The 26652-nt window shown below is 53.1% G+C and overlaps 1 protein-coding gene across 1 annotated transcript; it reads right to left on the bottom strand.

Moving 5' to 3' along the window:
• Window positions 1-1090: 1090 nt before the first annotated feature.
• On the bottom strand, window positions 1091-26166 carry LOC131290918 (dorsal-ventral patterning protein Sog). Its single transcript, XM_058320106.1, has 8 exons — window positions 26028-26166; window positions 10480-10583; window positions 10253-10385; window positions 4045-4107; window positions 2081-3934; window positions 1648-1925; window positions 1358-1564; window positions 1091-1288 (listed from the first exon to the last, which is right to left on the bottom strand). Exons 1-8 carry the CDS (start codon window positions 26164-26166, stop codon window positions 1091-1093), a joined length of 2976 nt encoding a protein of 991 aa, XP_058176089.1.
• Window positions 26167-26652: the final 486 nt, after the last annotated feature.

Raw genomic sequence — 26652 nt, forward strand, 5'->3', positions numbered from 1 at the left:
CACTGTACAGGTTTTCCCTTCCGTTCCCTTTGTTTATGTTTTGTTTTTAAGGCTGCTTAGAGCTGATAGAAAAGGACACTCCAGTGAGGGGAGGGGTTAGTGTCCCCACAGGGAATTTTGGAAAAAAAGGTAAACAATCAAGATGGCGCCGATTTGGTAGTACTGGAAGAGCACTGAGAACTATCAGTGACGGACACAGACATAGACAGTGTAACTAGTAACTTACAAATGGAGGAGCGAGAATGGTAGACCCTGTGAGTTGGACTATCATCCGAGCAGGAAGTCGACAGTAAGGATCGGACGCCCCCTTTGTTTGGCGCAGAATCATGATGCGATCAACAACGAAGGGCACAACAAAAGCAAAGCGTGTGGATGGAGGGGGTGGGGGGCAGGTAGGGGGCCGGGGGGCCGGCTATGAGTAGAAAGGATTCTTGAAAATAAGAACCCCGCTACCCCGGGATCCTCCGGAGGTTCGGCAAGGGGAGAGACATTGACGTTCGCGTTGAACAAGGTTTACAAGTAGATGTGTTTAGTGAGGGATTGAACTGTGGTGGGTGTGAGGGGGAGGGGTTGTTGGAGGGAAGCGCTTGGAGGAGAAGGTGCTACCCTTCAAACCTCCAAACCTGACACCTGACTTACATTCGGAAAGGAGGAAGAAGCGTCAAGAAGGGAGTTACGGAGGGCCGATAAGAGATTGTGTGTACTACTAAGGATATTTTCTCTTTTCCTATTCCTCCCTTTTCCCTCGCTTTCTATCTCTATCTTTCTGTCTCTATTCCCTCTACCTGTCCTCCCTTTATCCCTTCTATGTTTGAATTATATAAATCGCATCCGCCTGGAATTGCTCGCAAAGCAGGTCGACGCCTGGATGGTACGTGGATAAATGTGCTTGTTATTGTAAGTGTACGGTGTCGTTCATGCGTGTGAGGAGCGTGTATCGGGCGTGTTGAATAAAAACAAAAAAAAAGCAAAAAGAGTCGTGGGCCATCACACTGAATTCATGGCACGAGAAACGGGGCCCACTGCAATACTCTGGCTGCCGACTGTCGGACTTTGACTTCCCCCAAGAGCTCGAAGCGCGTCAATCAGTTCAACTCTTGATGCTAGTCTGCTGCTGTTGCTGTTGCTGTTGTTGGTGCTGCTGCTGCTGCTGCTGCTGTCGCTTCCGGTGGTGGCGAGCAGGCCGACACTGGCAGCACTCGTCAACGGGTTGCTGCTGGCGCCTTCCGTTCTGTCGGCTGCACATGGCGCGATTGCATCGCTTCCGGTTGCAGTTCAGCTGACCGTCCTGTGGAGGGGAAGGAGTAACCGGATGAGAGACTGCTCGCATATAGGTATTACGGTGTCAAGGACTTACCTTGCAGCGGCACTTGATGCACTTCTCCTCGCCGTGCGTCGCCAAAATCGGATGGTACTCCTGGCCGTTCTCGTAGATGTTCATTTCGTGCCGGCAACCGCCGGCGTCCAGAATGGCCTGGGGCGACCCGAGCGTCCCGTTCGGACCGCGCGTCTCATCGTGCTGAATCCGGCCGTCCGCAGGTGCCTTCTTGGTCACTTCCTTTACCTACAGGTTACAGATATATAGAGGGAGAGAGACAGATATTTTGGTCAGTGACGGTTCCAGCCGCGCTCGCGTCCTTCCGAGACACTTACGATTGGGCACACTTTGCAGCAGGCCTTGCGGTCCGGTCGGTAGGCAACCTTGTCGCTGCAGGTCAGCGGTGGACACTGGGCGCGGGTGCATTTCACCTGCAGCGTGAACAGCTCGCAGGTACAGGTGGTGCAGACCTCGTAGCCGCTCGGGTGCAGATATGGGTGCCAGCTCGAGCCAGCTTCGTGGAACTCTTCGCCCAAGTTGCAACCGCGGGCCGCCGTCGAACTGCCGGAGGTCGAGGGGGCCATCGTAGGTATGTTGTTGCTGGGACCTGCTGGAAAGCAAAGCGGAACAAAGGAAATTCATCATTAGTATTTTAGAGTCAGAGAACATATAGAAGAACCGAACTCTGTAGACTCCAACTCTGGAGTTCATTGCAATGGCGAGTTCCAGGATGTATTGAGTGTTCTGAGATATAGTACTTACTTCTGCAGGTCGGGCAGCAGTCGCCTTTGCTGTGGACGACGTCCTCCTTGCGGCATCTCAGCGGTGGGCACTTGATCTTCTCGCAGCGATACTGGTGGTGATCGCACGAGCACATGGTACAGGCCTCGACGGTGCTGCGCCAGGTCTCGCCATCGTCGTAGAACCGTCCCGAGTGGTAGCACTTGCCGCTGCCGGGCGGTGCGATGGCCGCCGGATGGTGATCGTTGGGCGTGTACGGATGGTACTGCTGCTGCACCTCGTTGTCGTTGTGGCCGGAGCCGGTGCAGTGGTTGGGGACGCGCGGGTTGTTCCGCAGGCGGGACCTCAGAATCGGATCGGCGGTGGCATTCGAGCGCACCTCCAGGTAGAGCACGCTCGTCTCGAGCTTCGCCAGCTCGGCGGGAGCGAGTGTGAGCGCGAACCCTTCCAGCTGGTTGCCGCCAAAGTCCTCCAGCAGGCGGCGACTTCTGGGCGCGTTCGGTGCCTCGAGCGGGAGCTCCTCCAGGATGAGCTGAAGCGGATGGAAGGCGGCTGGGATGCCGGCAAGCGAGAGGTCGTAGTGGAGGGCACACTCGTTATCGACCGCCATCCAGGCCATGCCGACAGCGTGTGCCAGCATCGCCGGTGGCTGCTGCTCGCCGGAGGGCGTACCACGGCGGAGTAGGACCGGGGCGCCGGTGTCGCGTGCGTCCGCTACCTGACGCGTCACGAACTTGCCGTGGAGCAGCGTGAGATTCTGATCGCTCGCCACCTGGATCACCAGATCGCCGGAGTAGAGCGGCTCCAGGATGCGAGGTCCCATCCGATCCAGGGCGCCGGTCGCCTGCTCTCCGGCGAAGACTCGCGTCAGGGTCTCGAGTTCTGGCTTCCGCTTCGCACTGTCGTCGAGCAGCGTGATGGCGGTCGGAGGGAGGGGCAGATTGTGCGTCTGCACCTGATACACGAGCGAGCCGTCGCGGGCCTGGTACATCCAGGCTAGGCCACTGCCATCGGACCGTGCCTCGGCACCGTGGGAGCTCAGCAGCGTCTGGAAGACCTCGCAGGCGACGCGTCCGCGCACGGGACCTTGCAGTCGTAGCAGATCTGGGTTGCGGCGTGACTCGACCGTGAGCGTAAGCTTGCCTCGAGTCAGCAACCGCAGATCGGCCACCGAGACCGGCGACGAAACTTCCAGTATGTTGATGTCATGCGATGGCTTCTTCACCCGCTGCACGTCTTCCAGGATCAGCTGGCGCTTCTCGAGTGACTCGAGCCGCACGGCGAGCGGTACGTCGGCGATGTCCTCTGGTGCGAACAGTCCGTTCAGCACGACCGTCAGATGAATGGAGGACGTAACACCGCTGCTGGTGGACACGATCGCCGTACCACCAGCGCCGGCCATCGCTCCCGCCTCCGAGCTGCCCGGTTCCAGCAGTGAGCTGAAGAGTTCGTGTGCCAGCGCCGGATACTTGGCGATCGGACCGGCGAGTGCAAGCTCGGCCTGCTGCCTTCCGCCCCACAGCAACACCACACTCATCAGCTCGTCCCGCAGCAGACGACGGTACTCGCGCGGCACTCGGCGCCATACGCCACACACCTTACCGGTGGTGTTCTGGTACACGCTGAACCGGCCCTCGTCCGTCGCGATGGCGAGCGTATGCTCCTCCAGGATGTTGCCGTTCGCGTGCACGAACTGAATCGAACGGGGTCGAGCTGCCCGCTCCGACACGTAGAAGCTGTAGTATAGGTTCTTCTTGTGGAACGAGAACCGCCCGGTTGCCACAATGTTCTGCGGGTTGAGCGTAGAGTACATCGTACCCGCGTCATCTCGCTTTAGGGTCGCTGAGGTGCGTCCGGTCAGCAAGGCTGCAAAATCTGTTCCATCGCCAGGAGCGAGATAGGTAGAGAGAGAGAGAGAGATAGATCGTTAGAGATAATAGGATAAGTAACACCACAAGGGATTTTGGCGTTCAAAAACTACTTACGTTTGCTGCGTTCCTCCTCTTCCGGCATCGTTGCTTGGGGAAGATCTTTTACCACGTCAGGACCTGCTGGGGATAACATCGGGTTCGGGCAGGAGGGAAGAAAGAAAACAGAGGGGAAACAAGAAAAAAAGCATAGTCGTGATTAGATAAGATTTTTGTCAAAGCGAAAGGTTCGCCGATAAAGATCTACAAATGGTTCAGGGATGGCGAAGGGAAGGAGCGGAGGATAATATAGGCAGCTCACCACACCAAAAACACCCAAGGCACTCCCAGCGCTAGCACCAGCTTGGGTTCAGCTGAACTTGGCTGACCGAGGCGCCCTTAATCCCTTATCGATCGCCCTATCGGCTCCCCTATCGGTGTAGACACTCCTGCAATCCGTTCGAGAGCACCGCCGTGCAGCGATCTACGGTGCGGGAGCGCGCTACCGACTCGAGTTGAGACACCTCTTGAGATTGAACCCCTCCACCACTGGATTCCGTCGGTCAACCGGTCAACTGCGATGCCAACTCCAGGGTTAGACAATCAGAAGAGCAGTGCTTGAACATTGGCACTCATTGTTCTGCAGTCTGTGGGCCCAGACTGCTACAGAAGTAGTTGCAGCTACGGCTGGTTACTAAGCGACACCCGAGTCCAAAACAAAATGAACAGTTCTTTCACACGAACCGTGTCTTCGAGAAACCTGCGGGAACCTTGAATCGCTGAAGACCGCGTCGGAGTAACCCATGGCCAAGGCGCCCGAAGTCAAGGTGGGCGAAAACTAAATACACCAATACTGCGAACACCGTGTGCATTCGCGGTGGTCTGCTCTCGCCGTCATCCTCTCGGAAACGGCAACAAATAAGAGCAAGAAGCCGACGACGTCGACGGTTTGCCAAAGAAAAGGTGTCACTGTTGCGTCTCGCTTAGCGCGAAACTTGTTTGGCGTTTTTTTTTGGCGTGATTTGGGTGGTTCTGTCGCTTCAGCTTCTACTTCTTCCGTGTTCCGCTTGGTGCTCTCGTCTGCCTGCTGTTGTTGTTGTTTTATTTGGCTATATTTTATTATCTGCTTATCTTTCTCTGCCGGTAAGGACGTCGGAACTCTCACACACTGGCGCGCTGTGCGCGTCGCTTGCGCTACCTCCCGGCGGTTCCGGGCTCATGGTTGTACACCGTTCTGCGCTCTGTCGTCGGTCCGGGCGCGCTTATCAGGGCGTTGACAAGTAGTGGAGCGAAACACCGTCAAACAACCACGTAGCGCCCCGGGGACGATGAGGTGCTTCGCAGGTTGGAACCCAAAAAATCAAAAAACTTTGCCGTCAGGTTTCGTAGTTCGGGAGGCACAACTGACACCCTCGCGGTTGCGGTTATGCTATGCTCCCCGGCGCACGGTTCGGTTCCAGCAGGCAACCTTGGGAGTATGGCGGCGCTAGAACTTGATCCATGCGTGAGTGGGTGCCGCAACGCCGCACCGTTTTCAAGAATCAATATCGAATGGGTCCGCTGCCGTTCTGTCAAACCGGGCCCCGGTTCAAGTTTCACCCTTCGTTGCGTCATCATCTCTGAAGACTGCCTCCCGCCATGACGGTCGCTCTCACGTGTGGCTCGGGAGGGAGACGGCGGGGGGAAGGTAGGCCTCTTTCCCAAACCGCAACGTTGCAACCACACACACCCCCTCCCCCCCCTCCGGACAACCGGACCGTAGTTGTTGTTGTTTGTCTACCTGTCCGTTGGTTGTTTGTATGCCTGTTTGTTTATTTGCCTATTGGCTTTATTTGCCGGCTAATGTTAGGTTGCGGCCTCAGGCAATCGTAGGCGCGTGTGCTTGTGTGTGTATGTGTGTGTGTGTGTGTGTGCGAGCTCACGCGCGCGCTTTGATACCCTCCAGTGCAAATTGTCAAGATAAATTACACTCGGCCCATTGACAAAAGCCAAAGCCACTGCAGCTGCTGGTAGCCATGGGAGGGAGGATGTGCGGAACATTGTGTTTGTGGTTACTGTCCCCAGACTGGTTTAAGCTATCCCCTACATCCCCTCTGTCCATCCGTTGCGTACAGCGTTCGGGAACAATGATGCCCTCATCGGTGGGAAAGAACCTAACCCTACATTGTAGCTCGATTGCGGTGAACCATAACTAACGGCCTACAGCAGGACACTGACACACACATCCATGCATGCAACTAACGTCACCTGCGAAGGTGATCGAAGTCGCAAAGTTCGGCAAACATCGACGGCGCTTGATATATAGCCGGCTATTGACGTCCGCTGCACACGCCCGGAGATGGGTGTCTGTTTGTCCGCAAACATTGACCTGACCAGCGAACAGATGAATGGGCAGCCCACGCCGGCCCCGGCCACTTCTGGTTCGAGCTCGACGCCTCCGATGGACGACGGCGCCTGGATGGCGTCAGCGGTGGTTTCGGAATCGGCAATGGCGGCACAAACGGGCATTGTTGTTTAACCACGGAACACATCCAACTGGTGGTGTCTGCTCTGTGTTTGATTAGTAAACGGATCCACGGCCGGGGGATCACTGGGATCGACTGGGAAAGCCCCCAATTGGCAAGAAGAGTTACACAACAAGAGTGCTACCGTCATCTGGTACGTGGAAAACTATCCATAGCTTGCGATCAATCAAAGAGTGAATCACGAACGTTTCCCGACAGAAACATAACCCGTTTGTCGTAGTAGGTGAAGTCATGGGCCGGCGTGAAGTCTAGCTTATAGACGAGATGCATATCCATGATTCTCTGAAAACTTTTACCAGTGACTCGGTAAAACCCCATTCGGTGTGAGACGTATGTCAGGAATTCGGCACAGATGTATAATGACTAGCTTACAGGACCTCCCAGTAGTCCTGTGGTTGCCAGAATTGGTATTTAAAGCTTGAGCTCCTCTATATCTAGCATGTTTCTTCCCGGAACCAAGCCTGTGACAAGTGGTTGGACTATACTCTCAACGTTGGGCTCAAAGAACCAGGCATCCAGGAGGGGGAGCAAGGGTGAAGTAGTCGCGCGATCGGAATAGGAATTAACACAACCGCCCCGATTGTGATAACGGAGCCCAGGCACCTAACGCGCGATGTTTCCGACTGACAAAACCCAGCGCGAAGAAGGAAAAACCCGTCACCATCAAAGGCGTTTAGGGTTGGTCAGGGCGGGTGGGTGGGTTTTGTAGGTTGTTCTAGAGCGTTGTGGGTGGGGGTGGTTTAAAAGGGGGAAAAGCAGAAGAAGAAGAAACAACCCTAAACAATGCCTACCCCAAAATCGTACGCCAAGTCGGACGGGGAACTTGATCCTCGCCGTAGGCCATTTTTATTTCGCAGGCTTGTTCTACCCGTCATCAGCATATTTTGTAGGCGATGTTAAAATGGAAGAGTATGAGGGTGGTAATGGGCCGGCAGTGTTATGGTAAATGATATGTATGATGGCACCAGATGAGGGATGTTGCATGCGCTGGGAAAAAAACCACCAGGAAATTGGCATCTTATAGGTCGACCGGGAGAATCGAATCGAAAATGGCATCGAAAATGCCCAAAGAGATTAAAACCAGGCACGCGGTGGGGCGCGGCGTAAGGAAGAGCGCGGTGAAAGAGAGTGAGAAAGGGAATGTAAGATATAGACTACCTAGAAGGGGGTTTTAAAAATGGAGTTTAGGCACTATCGATAATAATAAAACAATAACACCATGCACACGACCCCTTACAATGGTGGATAGAGAGAGAGAGAGAGAGAGCGAGAGGGAGGGAGAAAGAGAAAGCGAAAGAAAGAGAAAAGAGAATGAAGGGTGGAGTGGGGGAGGGCGGAGAATCAGAAGAAAAAAAGGAAGCAAACAAGCGACACAAGAAGAGGAAAAATCGGTCGAGGTCGCCAAATGGCTGGCGCCACCTTCCGTATTTGCCCCGAGTGGGGTGTGTGCGTGTGTGCGCGTGTGTGTGCCCGGATGGACGAACGAGGCGCCTCAAATGGTTGTTTGTTCCGCCTCTCGCGTTCCGTTACGTAATCAGCGTCGAACGTAGTACGGAAAGGTGAGTTGCCGGTTTGTTTGTTGTCCTCTCTCGCCATTTTTTCGCATCCTTTTCGGATTCCGATGGAGGTAGTATACGGTATGTGTGTATGCTGGTGGGATAGACGGAGGGGGTGGGGCTATCGGAAGTGCCAAAGATAGTAGGAATAGTACACACATGCACTTGTCAGGTGTCAGCTTGGCAAACACACATTTTTTTTGTTTTGCGTTCAGGACTATCCATATCTGGAGATACGCGAATCTTAGGCGGATGTCCAAAAGTTTAGATATTCATCAATGGACCTAGAGAACCAAACCTCCAACGCTTTTGGGGTCAATTCCAATGTATCTGACCGTAAGATTCATAAGGCACAAGTACAGTTCAGATATCTAGATTTAAGTACCAAAGTCTGAGCGCGATCCTTTGGTCCTCAGGAACGGTTAAGAGAACTCCTGTGGGTGACGATCACAACAGCGGTAACGGTGCGATAAGGAGGAGGAGGAGTGCCTGCCGTGGGCTCCGCTGTGTCAGTAGCAACAATGACGATAACAACGACGGGTAACTAACACCTCCGAGTATAGGCGGCGGTGTGGTGTACAGTCAGCACCCCTCAAGGCTGTTCGGACGGTGCCTATATATTTATATACAGGCGCCGCTGCCGCTACGAAAAAGATCTCCGAACTCCGAAGCGTTACCGCGGGCGCTCAACCAGCTCGTGTGTGTGTGGGGACGTGGACCGGGGAAGGTTGTGATGGCGGTCGGTAGTAGATGCGATTTACGGAGTGATATCAGGCGTTGGGCCGGGCGCCCCGAGAAGGTGATAACGATTGCGGTCAACACGGTCCAGTGCACGTAGCGCCAGGCTACTGCTGGAGGAGAGCGCGGCAGACCTGACCTGTTGCTACTGGACTGCCGAGTGTGCGGGTGTGCGGGTGGAGGGCGCCCGAATGGATGTGTCGAGACGTGGTCCAAGCGAGCGGTGGCGGCTGCGGCGGCACAGGTGGAGGCTCGAAAAAGGTGTTACGGTGCCGCCTCGGGCCTCCGATAGCGTGGGGCGAGGGAACTCGTAAAAAAGGAAAACAAAACAACAAGCAGCAACAACAACAACAGCAGCTACGAGAGCTCTTCTACTCTGAGGCCGTCTGCCGGCGGTTCGCGCCGCACGCAGGAGATACGAAAGGGATTCGTCCGTGTTGCAAACAACAAGGAGAGGAGGAACAACAGAGTGAGAGAGAGAGATGAAGAGCAAGAGACAGAGAGAGAGAGAGAGAGAGTGGAAGAGAAAGAGTGAGGGAGAGGTAGAACGAAAAAAATGCGCGTAAAACTCTGGCGGGCGCAATCGAAAGAGTGTTGTAACGCCACACACAACACGCGCTGGCGCCGCCTTTGCGCGCCTTGGCGCCACTTTGCACGAGACTACGTCATTTGCGTAGTGATTTGCTGATGTTATTGTTATTGTTTTTATTACTCTTATTGCCGCCTGCTGCTTCTACTGCTGTTGTTGTTGTTATTGTTGTTGCTTTTCGTCTCTTTTTTCTTCTTGCTCTTTTCGCTTCGGCTTTTGTTTCTTCGCCTCCTCGTTTTCTTCTTCGGTTTGCACCGTTTTTTTTTCCTTCCGCCGTTTCGTCGTCCCCTTTCGTCCGTCACACCGTTTTTCGGTGCTGATTTCATGAATGTGCGGAATTGGTTAAAAAGGTGCTCGAGGAGTCTCGTTTTCACGCCGGCGTTCGACGCTTGCCCGCCGTCCTCTAGCGTTTGTTTGCGCGGAATGGGTAACGGACCTGCATCAGGCGCCTCCATGGGCCTCAAAGCCCGGGGTTTGATTGGCGGGAGGGTTTTCACTGCCCAGGGCCAGGGTCAAGGGCGTGCGATTCGCAAACATTTAGTACCTTAAAGGGGCTTTAAACGATTGCGCCTTTCACTTGACAGCAAACGGTCAAACGCTCAATTTCTCTCATGTGAAACCTAACTTAAGCATTCTAAACGCAAAATTTCGGTCAACTGAAATGAAGACGAATGAATGTTTCTGGTGAATGGAAGTTGCTGGCATCTATCTGCACCTTTAGCCATGTCCCGTGCGTCACGCGGCATCCGATCGTGACATACCGATTTGCGAGAAAATCTGCCAAACGGCATCCTTCACACTCCGTTGCTCCCGGAGAAGGGTAAGGAATATAGGAAACTTAAATGCTAGACCTGTGGTCTGTTGGGGTCGGTACTTACTCTGAGCGTCTCCCGGACAGATCTTGCAGCATCTTCCCGGCAGCAGGATTGGGTCGTCGCAGCTCGGCTTCGGGCACTCGTTCTTGATGTTGCGACATTGGACGCGCCCTACCACGCGACGCTTTTTCTGGAACTGCAATGAAGGTGAAGCAGGGTTAGCGCTCACTCTAGAGCTATTCTGGAAAAAACCAGGATATTTGGAGCGAACTCCAATTACGTATACTTACCGGCACACACTCGCACATGATGCAGTACATGACACCGAACGGTGGGCCCAAATCGGCGAACCAGGTCGTATGCAGCTCGCGTATGGTCTTTCCAAACTGGCACTCTGCGAAAAAACAAAAAAAAAATGGCGCAGAAACGGACGTTATTGGTGGGAGAGATTAGGCATCGGCATTAGAAACAAAGAAGGTCACGATAAAAGGCATTGAAAACCGGTACATTCCCCGCCGGGACGAAACTGCGAATCAAATATATACATATAACTTTACATAAATTTTGTGTGTGTGTGTCTGTGTTGTGTACCTGGTACCTGGGCGCAAAAGAAACAACACGCAAACACTTTAGGAAGTGGAAGCCCCCGTTTGGTTTAACCCAAAAAATAAAAAAATAAGTTGCAAAATAAACTTAACAAAAAAGAAGCTCAAGATTCAAATCTGAAACAGATCACGCACGGAGGAGGAGAAGGAAAGAGAGGAAGAGAGAGAGAGAGCAAGATAGATGGAAATAGTGAAGGAAAAGGGGAAAACAGAGGGTGTGAGTGGAGGAGAGATAATACACACTCCGAAAAGAAATAAAAAGATCTCTTAAGAACTGGCGCCACCAATTTGCGCGATCGTGATCGATTTTGTGTGTGGATTTGTGTGTGTGTGTGTGTTTTGTTGACTCCTTGCTTACTATGATTGCTGCTCGTTGGCTTCCTTTTGCCCCTTGCGTAGCCAAATCTTTCGCTTTTAGCACTCGGTTTGGTTTTTTTTTTATTTATTTTATTTCGTTATTTTTTTGCCGCTATCTCTTTGCTCTTGCTCCGTTGCTCACACACGAACACCTTGATTGCATCCAGCATCCAGCAGCAGTGCCTCCGACAGACTCTTTCACCGTTGTTGAAATCAACATGAGGGTATGTCTATTGTTTGCCGAGAGTTCTCTCGTGAAAAAAATAACAATATTCAATTGAAAATACAATATTTTCGCCTTCGTGGAGTTAGCGTAACTCCAAAGCGTTACATGGTAACATGGAGAATCACAAATCGGATGACATTAGCTAGCCTCTCGTTGGAGCACGAGAACTTGATACCGCATGCCAATTAGTTTCTGGCTATGGCTGCCGGTTCATCGATCCATTTGATGACTGTGAACCGCTCGGTGACCGGCTGTGATTTCCGGAGCGTTATTCGTTGGCGAGCGTTATGTAATTCCTATTGAGAACGTCACGTCGAGACGCGCATGGACCACCAGCAGAACACCGAAGCGTATCGTAAAGAGGCGTGCAAAAAACCATTCGATTTTTTGGTATATATAAATACATGTTTGCTACTCTTCAGTACCGAGAGCTGAACGCACGCAGCTTTGCTGTTGGTTGTTATTTGCTGAATGTTTTTCTTCGTTTGCTTCAGGGAATCGTCCTCGTGCGGTGAGGTGCACGTTTTTACTGCAGCCTCGTAGCTAGTGGTCGCAAATAGAGCTACTCGTGGCGTGGACGCGTCCCACGGCGTAGGACATGGTGAGATGATGTAAGACGCACCCGACGACGACGAGCATCGACCGGACCGAGAAACTCAGCAACCGGTCAGCTGTCCGGGGTTTGTTTGGTGAAGTATTTCTCCGCCAGCCGCCAGCGATCGCAAAACAATCAAGGTCACTCGTACGTCAAACCCGGGGCGGTAGCGGCAGGGAAGCATGAAACCGTTCGGCTGTGAAGTTTCGGTTTCCCACTTGCTTGCGGCGAGTTGAACGGAGACAGGAAGAAACAAAAAAAAAAAACCCCAACCTAGTCTCGGACGCCGCCGGTGTGGCGTCCCTCCGAGTCGACAACAGATTAGTACTCAGCGCACCGTCAACGGACCGGAAATGATGTACTACGACGACACAATTCGCCGGTTAGTATCGACATAAAACATTCGACGTTGGAATGGGGAGGTTCTAACTGTAGTGTTAGTCGTCGATACAGCGTCGTGAGTCGGTATAGCCGTTTATGCTATGACAGACCATTGCGCCTAACAGCGGAGTGGTTTCTTTGAACGCTTGGAAATCCGATGATCCAGAAGTCCAGCCCCACAAGGGTTGGTGTAGCTGGGCGGGTGTTGTCGGAAATCAATGTCATACCGCTGGTCCTGCCCACCTCCCTCGCCAGAGCAGGGCAAGACAGTGTAGCCCATTCTGCGCGACCGGTAGTCCGTAACACTCCCGAGCACCACGAGATCCCGCCGTTCAGCCGCACAGCCCTCAGGCACAGTATGCGAGCGGTGATCAATTTGCATGTGCCGTGTTCAGATTGAATTTCATATGAATCACACCCGGGTGCTACTTCTCCAGTCGCTCCACGCTCGGAGAACTTGCACGTCTGCTGCTCTAAGGGCAAAAAGCATTGCTGGAGTGAACAAGGGGTTGACAAGCAGGCCAGCATTCTTCGTTTTCCAGCAACCAACAGTTGACCCGTTGAAAGTCGTACTCATAGAGTTGGCAGATTCCGATTTTGATCCATGAATCTGAATGACTCTTTGCATTGTATCAATGAATTCTGAACAGTGGGATGAGAGATTCGTGACGATCCGCTGAAGGTACTCTTGATCTACGAATGTTTGGCGAATCATAAAGATAAACGGAAGAAGTTGGAGAACCACAAATGTCTAGAAATTCCACACCTTAACTTCCAAAGAACTAGTGCAAATGATTCTTGGATGAGACACAACTCTAGGAGTCGGTGGTATGTCGTCGCAAAGCGTTTCCAGCTCGGTACTGCACCGTGCAGTCCTGAACTCCTGAGCCGCGTGTCCATCATCGTTATAATAATAGTAATTAGAGTGAAAACAATATAAATATCGGCTCACCACTCACATCAAGCACGCGCCGGACCACGTATGTTGATGTGATTTTTCGCCCTCCCCCCCCCCCCGGTTGGCATGCTGGGTCCCGTACTGGGGTGTCGAGCCTCCCTCTCCCTCTTCGACAACACCCTCCGCACTTGGGTTGAGGAGGGAGATATGATGGTGGGGAGAGTTGAGGGGGTTGGACATGAAGCACAACAACCACAAATCATCCGCCAATGATGCGCAAAAATAGAAAATGATCGTAGCAGAAAAAAAGACAAGAAACGAGACCGCGTGTGTGCGCCCGTTGAGGTGTATATCTCGGGCACAGAAGACACTATAGCACGAAGGGGGGGCGAGGGTGTGTGCATGCGCCTGTGAGTATCAAACCCAGGAGGAGGAGGAAGATGAGGAAGAAACATCAGAATTCCTTCTATGAAAATACTTCTCTCCTGTGGTGTTGCTGCCCTGCCCTGTATCCCTATTTCTTTCTCGCTATGTGATGCTCGCTACTTCGCCGTCACTCAGTATCCTCCCCAAAAACCCTGATGAGACAAGCGCTAGCGGAGCGGCGGTGTGTGCAGCAACCATAAAATCGCTCCAGACCGAAGAGATCTTCTACTGCGCCATAGTCAGATGTAAACCCCACTCCCGCCCTTCTTCCCCACCACCGTTTGTGCCCGCCACATTTGTGCGCCATCTCCAGGTGTCTCCCAATGAAGATCCCAATGGTGGCGAACATGTTCCGAAACATGTCTACCAGTCGAGCTCCAAGTCGTGCTGGACTTCCCACCAACGCCGATCCAACCGTTTTTCTGGTGGATCCCGCTCCCACTTGCGCTCTTCCCTCCCTCCCTGCCAACCGGCAGAAGTAGGAGCTCCACCCGACTCGCCGGCGTTTCAGCTCGCAACAGAGATGAGAAGTGTTTCGTAGGCGGTAGGTCTCGTCAATTAAAGGCAATCATATGCATTAGCAACCAATTCAACTCTAATAAAAACTGAACCTCGCACAAACCGCACCCCCCGCTCTCCCCCAGCGTGGCTGCGCACCCAAACCTTCCCCCGGGCCCCTTGTCCTTGTCGAGGCGCCGTGTGCGCTGGCAAAATGGCTCCATCAAGTCTCGCCCGCAGTCGTCACCCTCTCCCTCCTCCCTCCGGCCACCTAGTGGGCCACGGCGAAGCCCGCCACGCAACGCCCGGTCCCCGGGGGCTGGGTTCAAGCCTCTTCCAGCACGTTCGCCTCCTCCTTTCCTTCCCTCCGACGAGGTGTTTGGGAGGCACGCGCTCGCCTATATTGGAAGTTGGTGCTCCTCCTACGCTATTAATACCCGAGGCAAAGTGAAACGGCTCGATCTCGGGAAGACCTATATGGCACAGGCGAGGAGGATTAATGGCCTGCTCGTATGTCGGGAGGAAACTTCTTCTTGGCGTGCGCCTTCGCTTTGCGTGGTTGCCTGGTTTTTCGCACAAGTTTTATTAAAGAAGACGATGGAGTGGAAGCGAAAAGAAAAACAGCGAAACACACATCCACACCAACAAACACCCACATGTAATGATAATAATAATAAAATAACAACCTTATATTGTGCTCCCCGCCCCCCCCCCCCCCCCGCCCCACCCCGCTCCCCAGGGGGCGGCCACCGGGGAAGGTTCCTGTCCGGTTTCTTCACAAATTATGTTCGCCGCCGATCAAAAGTGTGTAATGGAAATTTATTGCCACAGTCACGGTGACCGTTTGGTGGTGGTGGTTGGACTAATTTCTCGGTGATACAAGGATCACCGCCACCGAAAGGGGACGTTAAGGTTTTGGCCGACTTTCACTCGAAAAAGGGTAAACAAAACGCTATCGAAAACGCGCCCGCTTTTGGGAAACCCGTCAAACAAACAGTGGAATCAATCGGAGCGATTCGGCAATCGGAGCGAATCATCGGTCACTTGTGAGTGAGTGCACGCATGTTTAATTGTTTATTTACATTACAAGTTAGTGCCAGAAGAGTGGAACAAATGGATGCGACGGTTGTTTTTGTTTTTTTTTTTTCGAGTGACGAAATAAATAATATAGACACAATCGATCGCCGCCCGCCCGACTGTCTCTCCACCGTCTGCCGCGGTCACCGGATTTGACACCAAACATTTCGGCACTGAGGTAGGAAGGAAAAGAAATTAAACGCCACCTCCCTTACCACTCCCCCACCCTCTCCTCCACAACCTCTAAAAAACATCAACCTACCCATGAAAAATGGCTTCCAATAAGCGGGCGAGTGAAAAAGGGAAACCAAAAATTTTACGCACAAACACACACACACACACAAGCTCTCGATGAAACGGAGGAGGGGAGAGAAAGAGAGAGAGAAAAGAGAAGGGGTACAACGCGGGGTGAACAAAAACGACGATCGTCGATGATATCATCATCAAATTAAACTAAATATCCCACCCTCAAGATTCAGCCGCCGATCGCCGCCGACGGACGACGGGGAGTGAGGGAAGGGGCTGGGTGCTGGGGTGGAGAGTGAGAGATAAACGACGAGCGCCCGGCCGACTGGGGTGATGTCCCCATTTTCTGGCCAATAAGAAGGGGTAATTAAAATATTTATAAAGACCTGATCAACTGGCGGAGGAATATGGCCGCAAAATGCGAAAGGAAAACTACCATGCGTCGGGGTGGTGGGTGGTGGCCCATCCACCGGATCAATGCAGGCGTCGCCGTCGTCACGGTTTGGCACATTTGGAGGAGAGTGGGGAAAAAAACCCCCCGTCTCAACCATCCCCCTTCAGGTGCTTCACGGTTGATCAGACCGACTGTTATGGAGCGGTTGTGATGGGAAGGGTGGGTAAAGCAAAATGAAAAGATCACCCACCCTGACGGTGACGACGTGGAAAGGGGGGAGGGGGGGATGTGTGTGCGGGGGATGCCGGGCGCCGGGAATCTTGGATTGATGGTTTTAGCATAAATTTGAATTTAACAAATGTCATCTCCCCGCGTGCAGCGGTATTCAGTTTTACCGATCCGTCATCCATCAGGCACCTTCATTTCGGTTTCTTCGCTCTCTTTTGTAGCGGTTATGCCAGACCTCCCACCCGTACCCACCTCGTGGTGGTTGGCCCATCGTAGACCTATTTCATCAGAATGGAAAACAAACACCGCTTAGTTCTAGTCCCTAGCGATGGGTGGAGTCCCCAAAAATGAACGTTGGAACTGGAGTTGTGGCTTGTGAATCATTCTTCCGAGACTCTCCGGAATCGATTCATGAATCTCCGGAGGTTCTCTGGTATCTCTGGACATTGGTCCTCCAATCTTCCATGAATCGTAACGACTCGCGAAGAATTTATAAATCTGGAGTGAGGTGTAGGACCGCTCATCGACATAGTCCAAGAGTCAACCAGGCTGAAGAATCTGAAACTAAAGCACCCACCTCTCGTTGGAGCGCATCGTCGCCTTCCCAAATTCTCCCCGGCTCAGCAGAAGCCGCGTGAAATAACGCATGGAGGTGTTTGGCCGATTCAGCGCAAATAAAACTCGAGTGTGCCGGGGGGTTTGGTGCACTCTTGGTGCGGTAGACGCACAGCTCCCCCCAGAAATGGTGCAGATATTGTTCGTGCGTGTCACCACCACCACCACCACTTGCGCTAGTAAACACCCGCCGTGAAAAGTCGCTGGGCGTCCCCGAGATGCGATGACTCACTCCGCTGGTCTAGCGCGGCACCAATGTTCACCCCCTGGCGATGGACAGACAGCGAGAGCAATAAGAGGAACAGAGGACGGATGGAACCCGTAAGACAGCAACAAAACTGAACTCACTGGCAAACAAAAAAAAAGAAACAAGAAAAGAAAACAGTAACACCCGTCCCATTGCGAGTAGGAGTGCTCGAGGATCGTAGTATATTGTTTTCCATCTGGCCGACTCTGGCATCTGAATCTGGCAGACCCGAGGCAGGGTCCCTCCCTCGCCGACGGATCTTCGGCGAAGTAGATGGATGAGGTCAGTACTGGCGCGGAACAGATAAATTACGCAAAAGTCTGCGCCGAATGGGAGCAGGCAAACACAGCAGCAGCAGCTGGCGGTCGTATTTTCTTATGTTGGCGCGACTGGATGCTCTCTAGCGCACGGCTGAGAGCTTCACAGTACCGGCCTCTTCTGCCTGGTAGGTGTCGGTCGAAATTAATTGGAATAATATAGAGTAGGACCGGTTCTGTGATGGCGCGCGTTCATACACGACGTTACTCTCTGAACGTCGGATGACAGCAGCGACATCCTACTTGTTTTGATCGGAGCCAGCTCACCGACAGACTGAACTTCCCTGTCAAAAAGACTTCGGCGGTTCGAGGAGTTCCGGGGTGATATCCTTGCGTGTGGTGTGAATCCTATTTGCAGAGATGCAGCCTAGGCCGGCGCAACTTCAAGCAGTTGGTGTTGTTATAGAGTAAATAAACCATTACACACGGGGTAGCATATAGGTGCAATGCACACGGAATGACACCAAAGCGGTGGTGTTTGGTTTCGATCGGCTTTCGAACTAATAAAAACCACCGCCAGCAAGATAGGCAACACCACGCACAGCAACTCTCACCGGCGTGTTTGCTCCAAAGAGTTCAACAAAAAAAAAAAAAAAGAGCGAACCGACCTCCGATGGATGTTAATTTACGATCGTGCAAACAAACTGGCACTAGATAGGGTCTCAATATTTGGGCAGTAACAACCGGCAATAAACGGTCCGGGATGCGACCTACAGTGATGGAGATGGAGAAGGATCCGGTCCCCCGCCCGCCCGGCCGCGTAAGCGATATTTGATGCTCCAGAAAAAAAAAGCAAACGGGTTCTGGTTGTAAATCAAGATCTCACCTCGCACCGCGTGTTGTCCATCGTACCATTTCTCTTTCCTTCTCTCTGTTTCTTTCTCTCGGTCTACCTTGAACACTTTCTTATGCGGCTGGTTAGGAGCCAGCGGTAGGGAAAGCGTTAAAATGGGGGGGGGGATGAGGGGAGGGCGCATCAATCTTCGACACGCCCCGGGTCCGGTCGCAGCCGATGAGGTCGTTGACAGTTCGATAAACAGCTTCGGTAAACGTCAAACGTTGGACCAGCACGGCACTGTTTACATTGCAGTAGGGGATGGAGAGAGCGCGGGGGGGGGGGGGACAAGTACATGGAGATGAATGGAGCACCCAGGAGTGGCCATGTAGTTTGTTGCTTTGGGGGAGGGGGGGAGGAAGGAAAAGAAGGGTACTAGAAGACACCGAATGGTTATGTCGGAATCGGCCAAAGGCGGCGGCGTCGGCGTCATCGATTATACAGAAACAGTTTGATTACACGATCCATTCCGATTTCCGGGGAAACACATTTGAGGAGCGTGAGGAGCCGGAAAAACACGACAGAGGTTTGGTGGCATTGGGAGTTGGGAAGAGGCCGAAATCTCGAGCGGTGGTGGAGTTCAGATATTTTGAACTCTAGACAGCGACCAGACACTCCCAAATCACACCAGCGTGCGAGGAGACGCACTGTCTACCTGGACCATAAGGAATTTTCTTGTACTGTGGCCTCCGCGTTGGGAAGAGAAAGAGATTGCCGGAGAGAGAGAGAGAGAGAGAGAGAGAGACAAGGAGGGAGAGTGAAAGAGAAGACACTTGAGCGAAGACGAGGAGGAAAGAACCAAACGACCGATCAAGATGTTTAGGCCGCGGAAGTCGTGGAGTCCCGAGGGCGAAGCGGGTCTGCGCGCCGCCGGTCGTACGGAGTAAATTGTTTGCTTTTCCCTCGTGTGGCAATGGCACCGGGCGTGACGTGGCGCACCGCATACGACAGCCCAGGAACACTACCCACATACACATACACATATACACACATCTCATACAAAACACACCGATCGATCCGAGGTATGGTGGTTGTTTGTGGTATCGCATGTAGTGCTGAATGTCCGGAACAGAGCCGAAAGAATGCGGAACCCCGCTCGTTCTGCCTGTGGGGTTGGGGTAGAGGAGTGTAGGCCAGCAGACACGATGGCGGCACCAGCCTCTAACAAGCGCTGTTAACGCATACCTACCCTCTTGGCCGCATTTCCTGCCTTTTTGGGTAAGTCAAACCATTGTCTGCTTGCGTTTGAAGCGCTGTAATGGTGAGTCCTACCAGACATTGAGGAATTCGTGAACTGCGAAGAAATTATGCGCATCTTCTGTGGAGCATTCCACTTCCTTGGTTGTAGCAATACTGCTCTGAGTTCTGAGAAACAATTCAATACCGAGAGTATAGCGAGATCCGCTAATCTCTGGCATGATCGCGACTGCTTGATATACCAACGCCAATCGCTTGTTTTCTAAAGGAACCAGTCGCCCATCAGTGGCGAACTTTAACCCTAACGTACTGAAACCTGGAGATCTAGCTGGGGAAGCACCGCGCGATAGACCGGAAATTGGTAGCCTCCCGGTTTGTGCAAATGCACAGTTGTTCGGGCCATGGAGGAGTTGAGCTCCGGATGAAACGTTGGTGCAATGACACAAGCATCAACAAGGGCCTAGCGCTAAGCGTCAGCTATCATAACCTGATAACTGATGGGGCCGACCGTCTTGTATACCAATTTCAAAACCTGACCCATCATCCGGCTAAAAGCAGTCATAAAAATCCAAATGGAATGTATCCGATTTTCTAACCGGCTCGACGTCACGTTGGCACGTCACGATGCTGCACTCGATGCACGTCGGGCTGGTACGCTCGTACGTACGCTCCCATTCCGCATGCCAGGTTCGGTGAGCGTGGTGGAGACCCAAATGCGGCGCCGTCACCAACACACTTTGGCACATACATATATATGTATGTTGGCACAGCGCATGAGAGTACAGAGGATAGGATGCACAAGGAAGAGCGCATAAAAAAAAAAACCGGCGCTGCCCAAGCGGGCTCTGGGGCCGACGTGAAGATATGCGTGAGAAAAACCCGCGCGTCATACAGCATCAAGTTCTGACGGGGAGGATGGGCCCGCGAGATGGTAAGGTGTGTACCAGGGCACCAAATAGGGCACTTTGAATAACCGTCGGCGGATTCTGGCCCGTGGTCGATTTCGCGTGCAGGCCCCAGAACGACGAGAGCCACACGTACGTACGCCAGCAGAGGAGGAACACACACTGCCGGTAATGACAGTTTCATGTTTCTCTCCTGACGTTTTTCGGCGTTGCTTCCTCCTTCGCCCGTGCGGCTCCCGGATGGATGCAACTCCGCGGCCTCGGAACAAGAAAGATCGATTAACGAAATATGCACGCAATTCAGGGGGGGAAACGAAAGAGCGAGCGGCGAGATTCCTACCATCCGATGGCATGCGGTCTGGGCACCGTCCGAGAAGGCCGAGAGGTTAGGATTCTAACTGGCATTTTGAAGACCTCAGAGTGCAGCAGCCAGCCTGCCGTAACGCTGGCGATACCATGGAGCGGATGCTCGAACGATGTCACACCTATGCTTCCCAAGGATCCACCCGCCCCATTTCCCCTCGCACGTACACACATACACACACATAACCACACAGGCAGAGTGTTCAACGCAGAGTGACGTGAGCGGGCCCTGTGCAGCTTGCAAAAATAGCAACACTGCGGTATGCGGTTGATCTTTTAATTGTGCGAAGTCAATTCATGTCGCGCATTTAACGCAACGCGATATTGCGATGTTCCTTCTTCCCCCCCCCCCCCCGGCGTTCTTCACACCTTGAGCGGTACGTATTTGTGTGTGTTCTCGTGTGCGTTTGTGTAGGTACCACTGTTGCCGCTCCATTTCAGCAATGTTCCAACCGATGCCGCAGCATCGGGGTGATGATCTGAGTTCGTGGCTCGGTGTCCGTTGCCGAGAGAACCGTCTAAAGGGGGCGTCTATATAGACGAGCTGTGATAGACGCTGCGTATGGCGCGACTCGTAGGTAACGCGACTTTACGACCGCCTGTCAATACTTTGTTGCCGAGGATGCAAAAAGGCCGCACACGGATCTCGTGTAGGGTCACCGTAGGGACGGGACGGTAGTCTCACGAGCACAACAAACGATAAATCAAACGTACCGGGACCTGATCACCGCAGCCGTGTTCAGATGGCGCTATAGGCGGCGCCACGGGGGTAGAGGCTAGCAACGCGGAAGGGGTCCGGTGTCGCCGCGACAGCTGCGGATACCGGGCTGACGAAACGGAGCCGGTCGAAGGTTGTTACCACCGCCACCCGACAGCGGCGACGGTGTATCCAAGCGTACACCTAATCCTTAAAATCTGCACCTCGCCTCGCTGGAGATCCCCCGAACACACACACGCACATACACACAACCGCAAACACACGTCAACCTGAAGCACCGCTTCCTTGACGGAACGTCGGCGACAGCGCCCTTTCAACGGGGCCCCGAACTGGGGCCAGTGTCGGCGAACCTAGTGTGACTTCACTAAAAATAGTCCTGCGAGAAGAATGTTGGACCATTTTGGCGCAACACGAAAAAGTGGACGTCGCGGGCGCGCGCAACAAAACGGTGGGGGGGGGGGGGGGGGGGGGGGGGGGGAACGAAACGCAACGGGGTGTGTGTTTTTTGAGGTGAGGCACCGAGACTGAGGCATCGCCCGTGCTGTGTGTATGTACGCTGCTGTTGCTGCTGCTGCTGCTGTCATTCGTTGGGGCAGCACCATTCTCTTTACCGCACGCAGAAGTGTGTGCCAGAGTGACGTACGCGGCTACCGGGAAAGGTGAGGCGGCGATTAATTGGACTTTTGTGTGTTTCGGTTTGCTGTGTTTCGCTCGTGCTCGTGCTCGGTGTGTTCCTCCTGTTTGTTTTTTTGTTGAACGCGAAAAAGGACCCGCGCCAGACGCCTAGAGAGGCCACTCTGTTGTTTGCTATCTGCCCCCTTTTGCCCCCCGTTGTCCCCGTTGCGCGAGAGATGCGAAAGCGATTCAGAATAATTGGCATAGTTGCGTTGTGATGATCATCATCGCCATTTCATCGCCGCCATGTTTTTTTTCTTTTTGTTTTGGGGTTCGCTGTTCCTATCCCTATCAAACTTATCGCACCCGCTCTCGTTCGCTTCGTTCGCATGGATGTTTGCTATACTGGCTTCTTCTCCTACGATTTCTCGAGACGCCAACACCCATCCCCCCCCCCCCCGCCCCTGCCAACCAATTTTTCATCCCCATGAGATGCAACTCTTCCTCCCACGAGCGCAGTCCAACTCATCGATCAACCCAGTTTTCTCGCAGGCGGGCGAGAGTCGGCATTCAACCCCCTTCTCCCACCCCTTCCTCACACTTGAGGATGCCTGCTGGTCAATTCGCGTTCGGGCTGCTTGGGATATATGTGTACATGATTAACCTTCCCAATCCTTCCGACGCGCCCACTCAGCGCGTCCACGACTCACGACGCTCAGACGGAATGCTGCGTGTGTCGCACTTCAGCCGCTGCGGTCTCGAGTTCGGTTCATGAAGACGTCCCCCCCTCCCCCTATTACGCCCCTCCTTCGTCCACCACCCACCGGAAGATCGGCGTGTCAAAGCGCGAGGTCATTGAACCGGAGGCCACCACCTCGTCCACTCCATCTTGTCTTTCGCCGCTCCAAGCCGCCGGCACTTTGTGTTTTGCCACAGCTAGCTAGCTAGCACAGTTCGGTTTCGGGCCAGGTTAATACTCGCCACCAACTGTCAAAATGTACCAAGCGGTAAGCACCGACACCGGTGGCCTCCAGAGTAGCGCAGCGTGGCGTCCAAAATAAACAGCCGGGTCCCGTAGTCCCGTTAGACCGCGCGGAATACAATTGCATTCGGTGTTGCGAATTTGCAGCCTAGGCTAGAAAATTAACAACAACAAAAAAGTGGACGAACGCCTTTGCGTGCCTCAGAAACTCGTTCGGTGTCAATGGCGCGCTGCACTCTGCATTTCCATTTCCCACCGGATCGGTTTTTTGTTGCTGCGCTCCTTTTCGCCAGATTCTTGCACGTCCATTCCAATGCAAAAACACACACACACACACACACACACACACACACACTAACACGGAGGCATATTGAGGTTCACGCCTCATAGGCCGAGCCCTGCGAGCAACTTACTATGCGCAATACGCAAATTATTGAGCCAGCGTTCGGGTTGACGCGCGAGTGTTCCGTTACGTTTCCGGTTACCGACCTCCGGAGCATTGGAACTGCCATTCGGACACTTTCATTCAATTGCCCTACGGCGCTGTTCCCGACTCTGAAATGCCAGAGGGCATTTGGCCCAACCTGGTGGAAACAAATAGCCATAAGGTCCTAAAGTCTAGGACACACAGGCAGAAAAAGGGATCGGCAGTGATCCTGCTCTGGAATGTGCTACTTCCTAGAAAAATGCCTTACAAGGCGCACACCTGGACACAGGGCTGGGTCTTCTGGACGGCAAAGCACGTTTGCTTCAGGTACCGGTATCGCGCCAAAAATCCGGAAACCGGATGGTTTCGAACAAAGGCGGAACACCCCGGGGATGCGAGTTCCAACAGCTTTGTTTCCGCCCGCCGGAGCTGTCATTTCCGCCGGCCTGAAGAGACCCAGGGTGTTTGGCCATACTTTGTGTTGTGAACGGAAGCACCACAGAATGATGATTTATCGGTTTCGGAGACAACCCGGAGCGAGGACGTGCCGAAGCGGTGGAAAATCGTTCCAAAAACCCCCGGTGACGAAGGTAGGGCAAGGCTCAAGACTCAAGAGAAGTCATTTGCAAGGGGCGCGACCCTACACATCCCTCTCGCACAGGGTAGCCCCGAGGGTGGGCGCACACGTAGAGTGCGGATTAGGTGCGGTGCGGTCCATCAGATGCTTTCTCAAAGGAAAAAATCCTCCGCATTTATGACGGTTCAGTGCGAAAAGACAGACGGATAATGGGACACATCCAGCCCGTAACCCATGCACCTGGACGCGCGTACCGCTGGGCCCAGGAAATACCAGAATGAATTTTGTGCGAGCCCTGGGACGGCGATCAGGTAGACAGCTCCTCGGTTCGGGTTTTTCGTTTTCCCCGAAGGACATGGTGTTAAAAAAGGGAGGTGATGGTGGTTATGCGTGACCGCACTCTCCTCGCATGTCGGAGAACGATCGGCTCATTCGCCCGCGTGAAGGAATCTCTGCTTTCTCAAGGAACCCACCCTGCACTGTTGATGTATGAGGTGTATCCGTACGCACCCGCGTGTTTGTTTGGGAGGGTCCGAGCGTCAAGGCTCTTCCTGCATGCCAAGGTAAACGACGGAACGACAACGGTCGCAGGTGCCGCAGTCGCAGTGTCTACGCGGGATTGGAGGAGTTGGTGAAAGTAAAGGAAGCCGGTACGGTTCGGTTCGGTTCCACACGGCTTATCCACAGCCGGTGACACCGATCTTCCGAGCGCTTCGGAGGCGATTATCATCCCTACCGAAGGATCCTCCGACCCGAAAGCAGGCAAGGTAATGCGGCTTCCCCGCGAACAAACAGAAACGGAAACCCGAACCATCCTGAAATGTGTTTGCCAAATTAGGACTGAGCCGCCGTTTGGGAGCCGTTTGTTTATCCATCCAATTTTTGCGGCTATTTGTCTAGGCTGCGCTATGGTCTGACACACGTTTCCAACTAATAACTCGTCGAGTGAAAGCAATCACAATTTTTAATTATCAAAACAACACTTCCCTCCTTGTGCTATATCTTATGCCCTAATATCATAGCTAATTAGAATTCAGTACAATGAGATGCTTCTCTGACAAGACATTCGGAATCCGATGGTAAATGTGTTTATCATACAGAAAACCACAGCCTAGAGACTCGTGGGCCAATCGCCAGCTATGACACCTTTGAAAAACTGATTAATCCATCGCAATCTTGGTTCGGCTTGACGACCTAAGCCACCAGAACATTGTAATCTCACGAATTCGTTTCCGATCCCTATCGGCCCGCCACGTATCCTGCCATTTTTTGGTGGGACTCAGCTGTCTATCTGCCAGAGGACACTAAGGGGTCCGCCATATGCGACTACCAACAACACTCCTACAGTGCAAGGCGACGTGCACAACTGGCGACTAGCTGGGAGAGATGGGGGGGTGGTGGTTGTTGCATGTTTGCGTTTCGTTTGTTGGTACCCGGCTTCTTCTATTCTTTCTAGTCTGGTCACACCACCCGAGGAGGGTGTGGCCCGTTGCGCATACGACTTTTGTATCGCCAAAAAAAAGAAGAAGAAGAAGAAGAAAAAAAGGGCACACAAACCGTACCTTCGCAGGGCGAAAATAGATAGCTCGTGATCGGTATCTGACGTGATTTCGACCACGACACGATCGTGGTTTCATTCCCTCCGCTGGGCGCCGCTTTCGCCTCCCAGGGCAGTCTAAGTCGCAACACAGCCATTCCCGCGTGCGCGTAAAACCTTTACCGTACGTTCCAAATAGTCCGCCGGTGTCGGTAAGTATCGCTCAGGCCGATAGTGCGCCGAATTTTTAATGTCACGGTGTATGCTACAGCCTTTCTGAACCCTGACGTATACGGTGTAATACTGGTGTAAACCAAAGTTTTGGGGGGGGATTCTTCTGGTATCAGAAGGATTCGTCTGAACTATGCTTACACTGGCAGATATCATCTTTGTTATAAAGAACTTGGAGGAACTTAATGGACACCTCATTCTGGAACCTTTGATGGCGGGCAATTGTGGATACTCGGACAAGAGTACCTAGTACTCCTAAGTGACATTCCTGGAATGTTCCCCGGGGTGGTCCTCGGATGGTTCTAGCATAAAATGGTCACGATTTGGAGAGGGACACCTACCTGCGGGCCGATTGCGGCGTGCTCCTTCGTCCTCGATCAGCAACGGGTGCCGGCGGGCCATCGCCGGTCGTGCGGCGAACCCGACCAGCGTCAGAATCGTCAGCCACAGGAGACAAATTGTTGCGATAAATTTAGCCATCGTCGGTTCGCGGCGGGGCGGTTTCTTTTTTGTTGTTGTTACTTGTTACTTTTTACTTTCGACTTGTTGTGTGCGCTTGAACACTTCACTCTCAGCTACTTCACACTAGTTTGCCGCTGTAGTTTTCCTGCGGTGACCGCAGGCTCTGCACTGCCTATATCTTAGCGCTGTTATCTTTGAACTCCGCCTACCTTGCTCTTCCTCTTGTGCGGTGGTTTGATTTTTCTGGGTTATTCTACATACAAAACACCACCACGCGTTACACACGTTACCTCCGCTGTCACGCTTGACGCTTCACATCTGCACGAACTTTTCGCGAGATCACTTGGGGGGGCGGAAGGGGGAAAAAACTATTGCTCGTAGCACTGCCTTTTTGGGTGGAACAGCCACAGATGGTTGCGCAGACCTGCGTAGTCCTGGCCACACACTTGCTGGGACTTGCTTGCTCAGGAGCTGTTGAGGTGCTCGCGGCGTTGAGGTTGTTGA

The sequence above is a fragment of the Anopheles ziemanni genome, chromosome X, assembly GCF_943734765.1.
Source record: "Anopheles ziemanni chromosome X, idAnoZiCoDA_A2_x.2, whole genome shotgun sequence".
Taxonomy (NCBI): Eukaryota; Metazoa; Arthropoda; class Insecta; order Diptera; family Culicidae; genus Anopheles; species Anopheles ziemanni.

Coding starts and splice junctions, on each gene's coding strand:
- LOC131290918 (XM_058320106.1), bottom strand. CDS start 26,166: ATGGCTAAATTTATCGCAACAATTTGTCTCCTGTGGCTGACGATTCTG. Junction 10,386..10,479: donor TCATGTGCGAGTGTGTGCCG/GTAAGTATACGT, acceptor CCTTCATTGCAG/TTCCAGAAAAAGCGTCGCGT. Junction 4,108..10,252: donor CTGTCCGGGAGACGCTCAGA/GTAAGTACCGAC, acceptor TATCCCCAGCAG/GTCCTGACGTGGTAAAAGAT.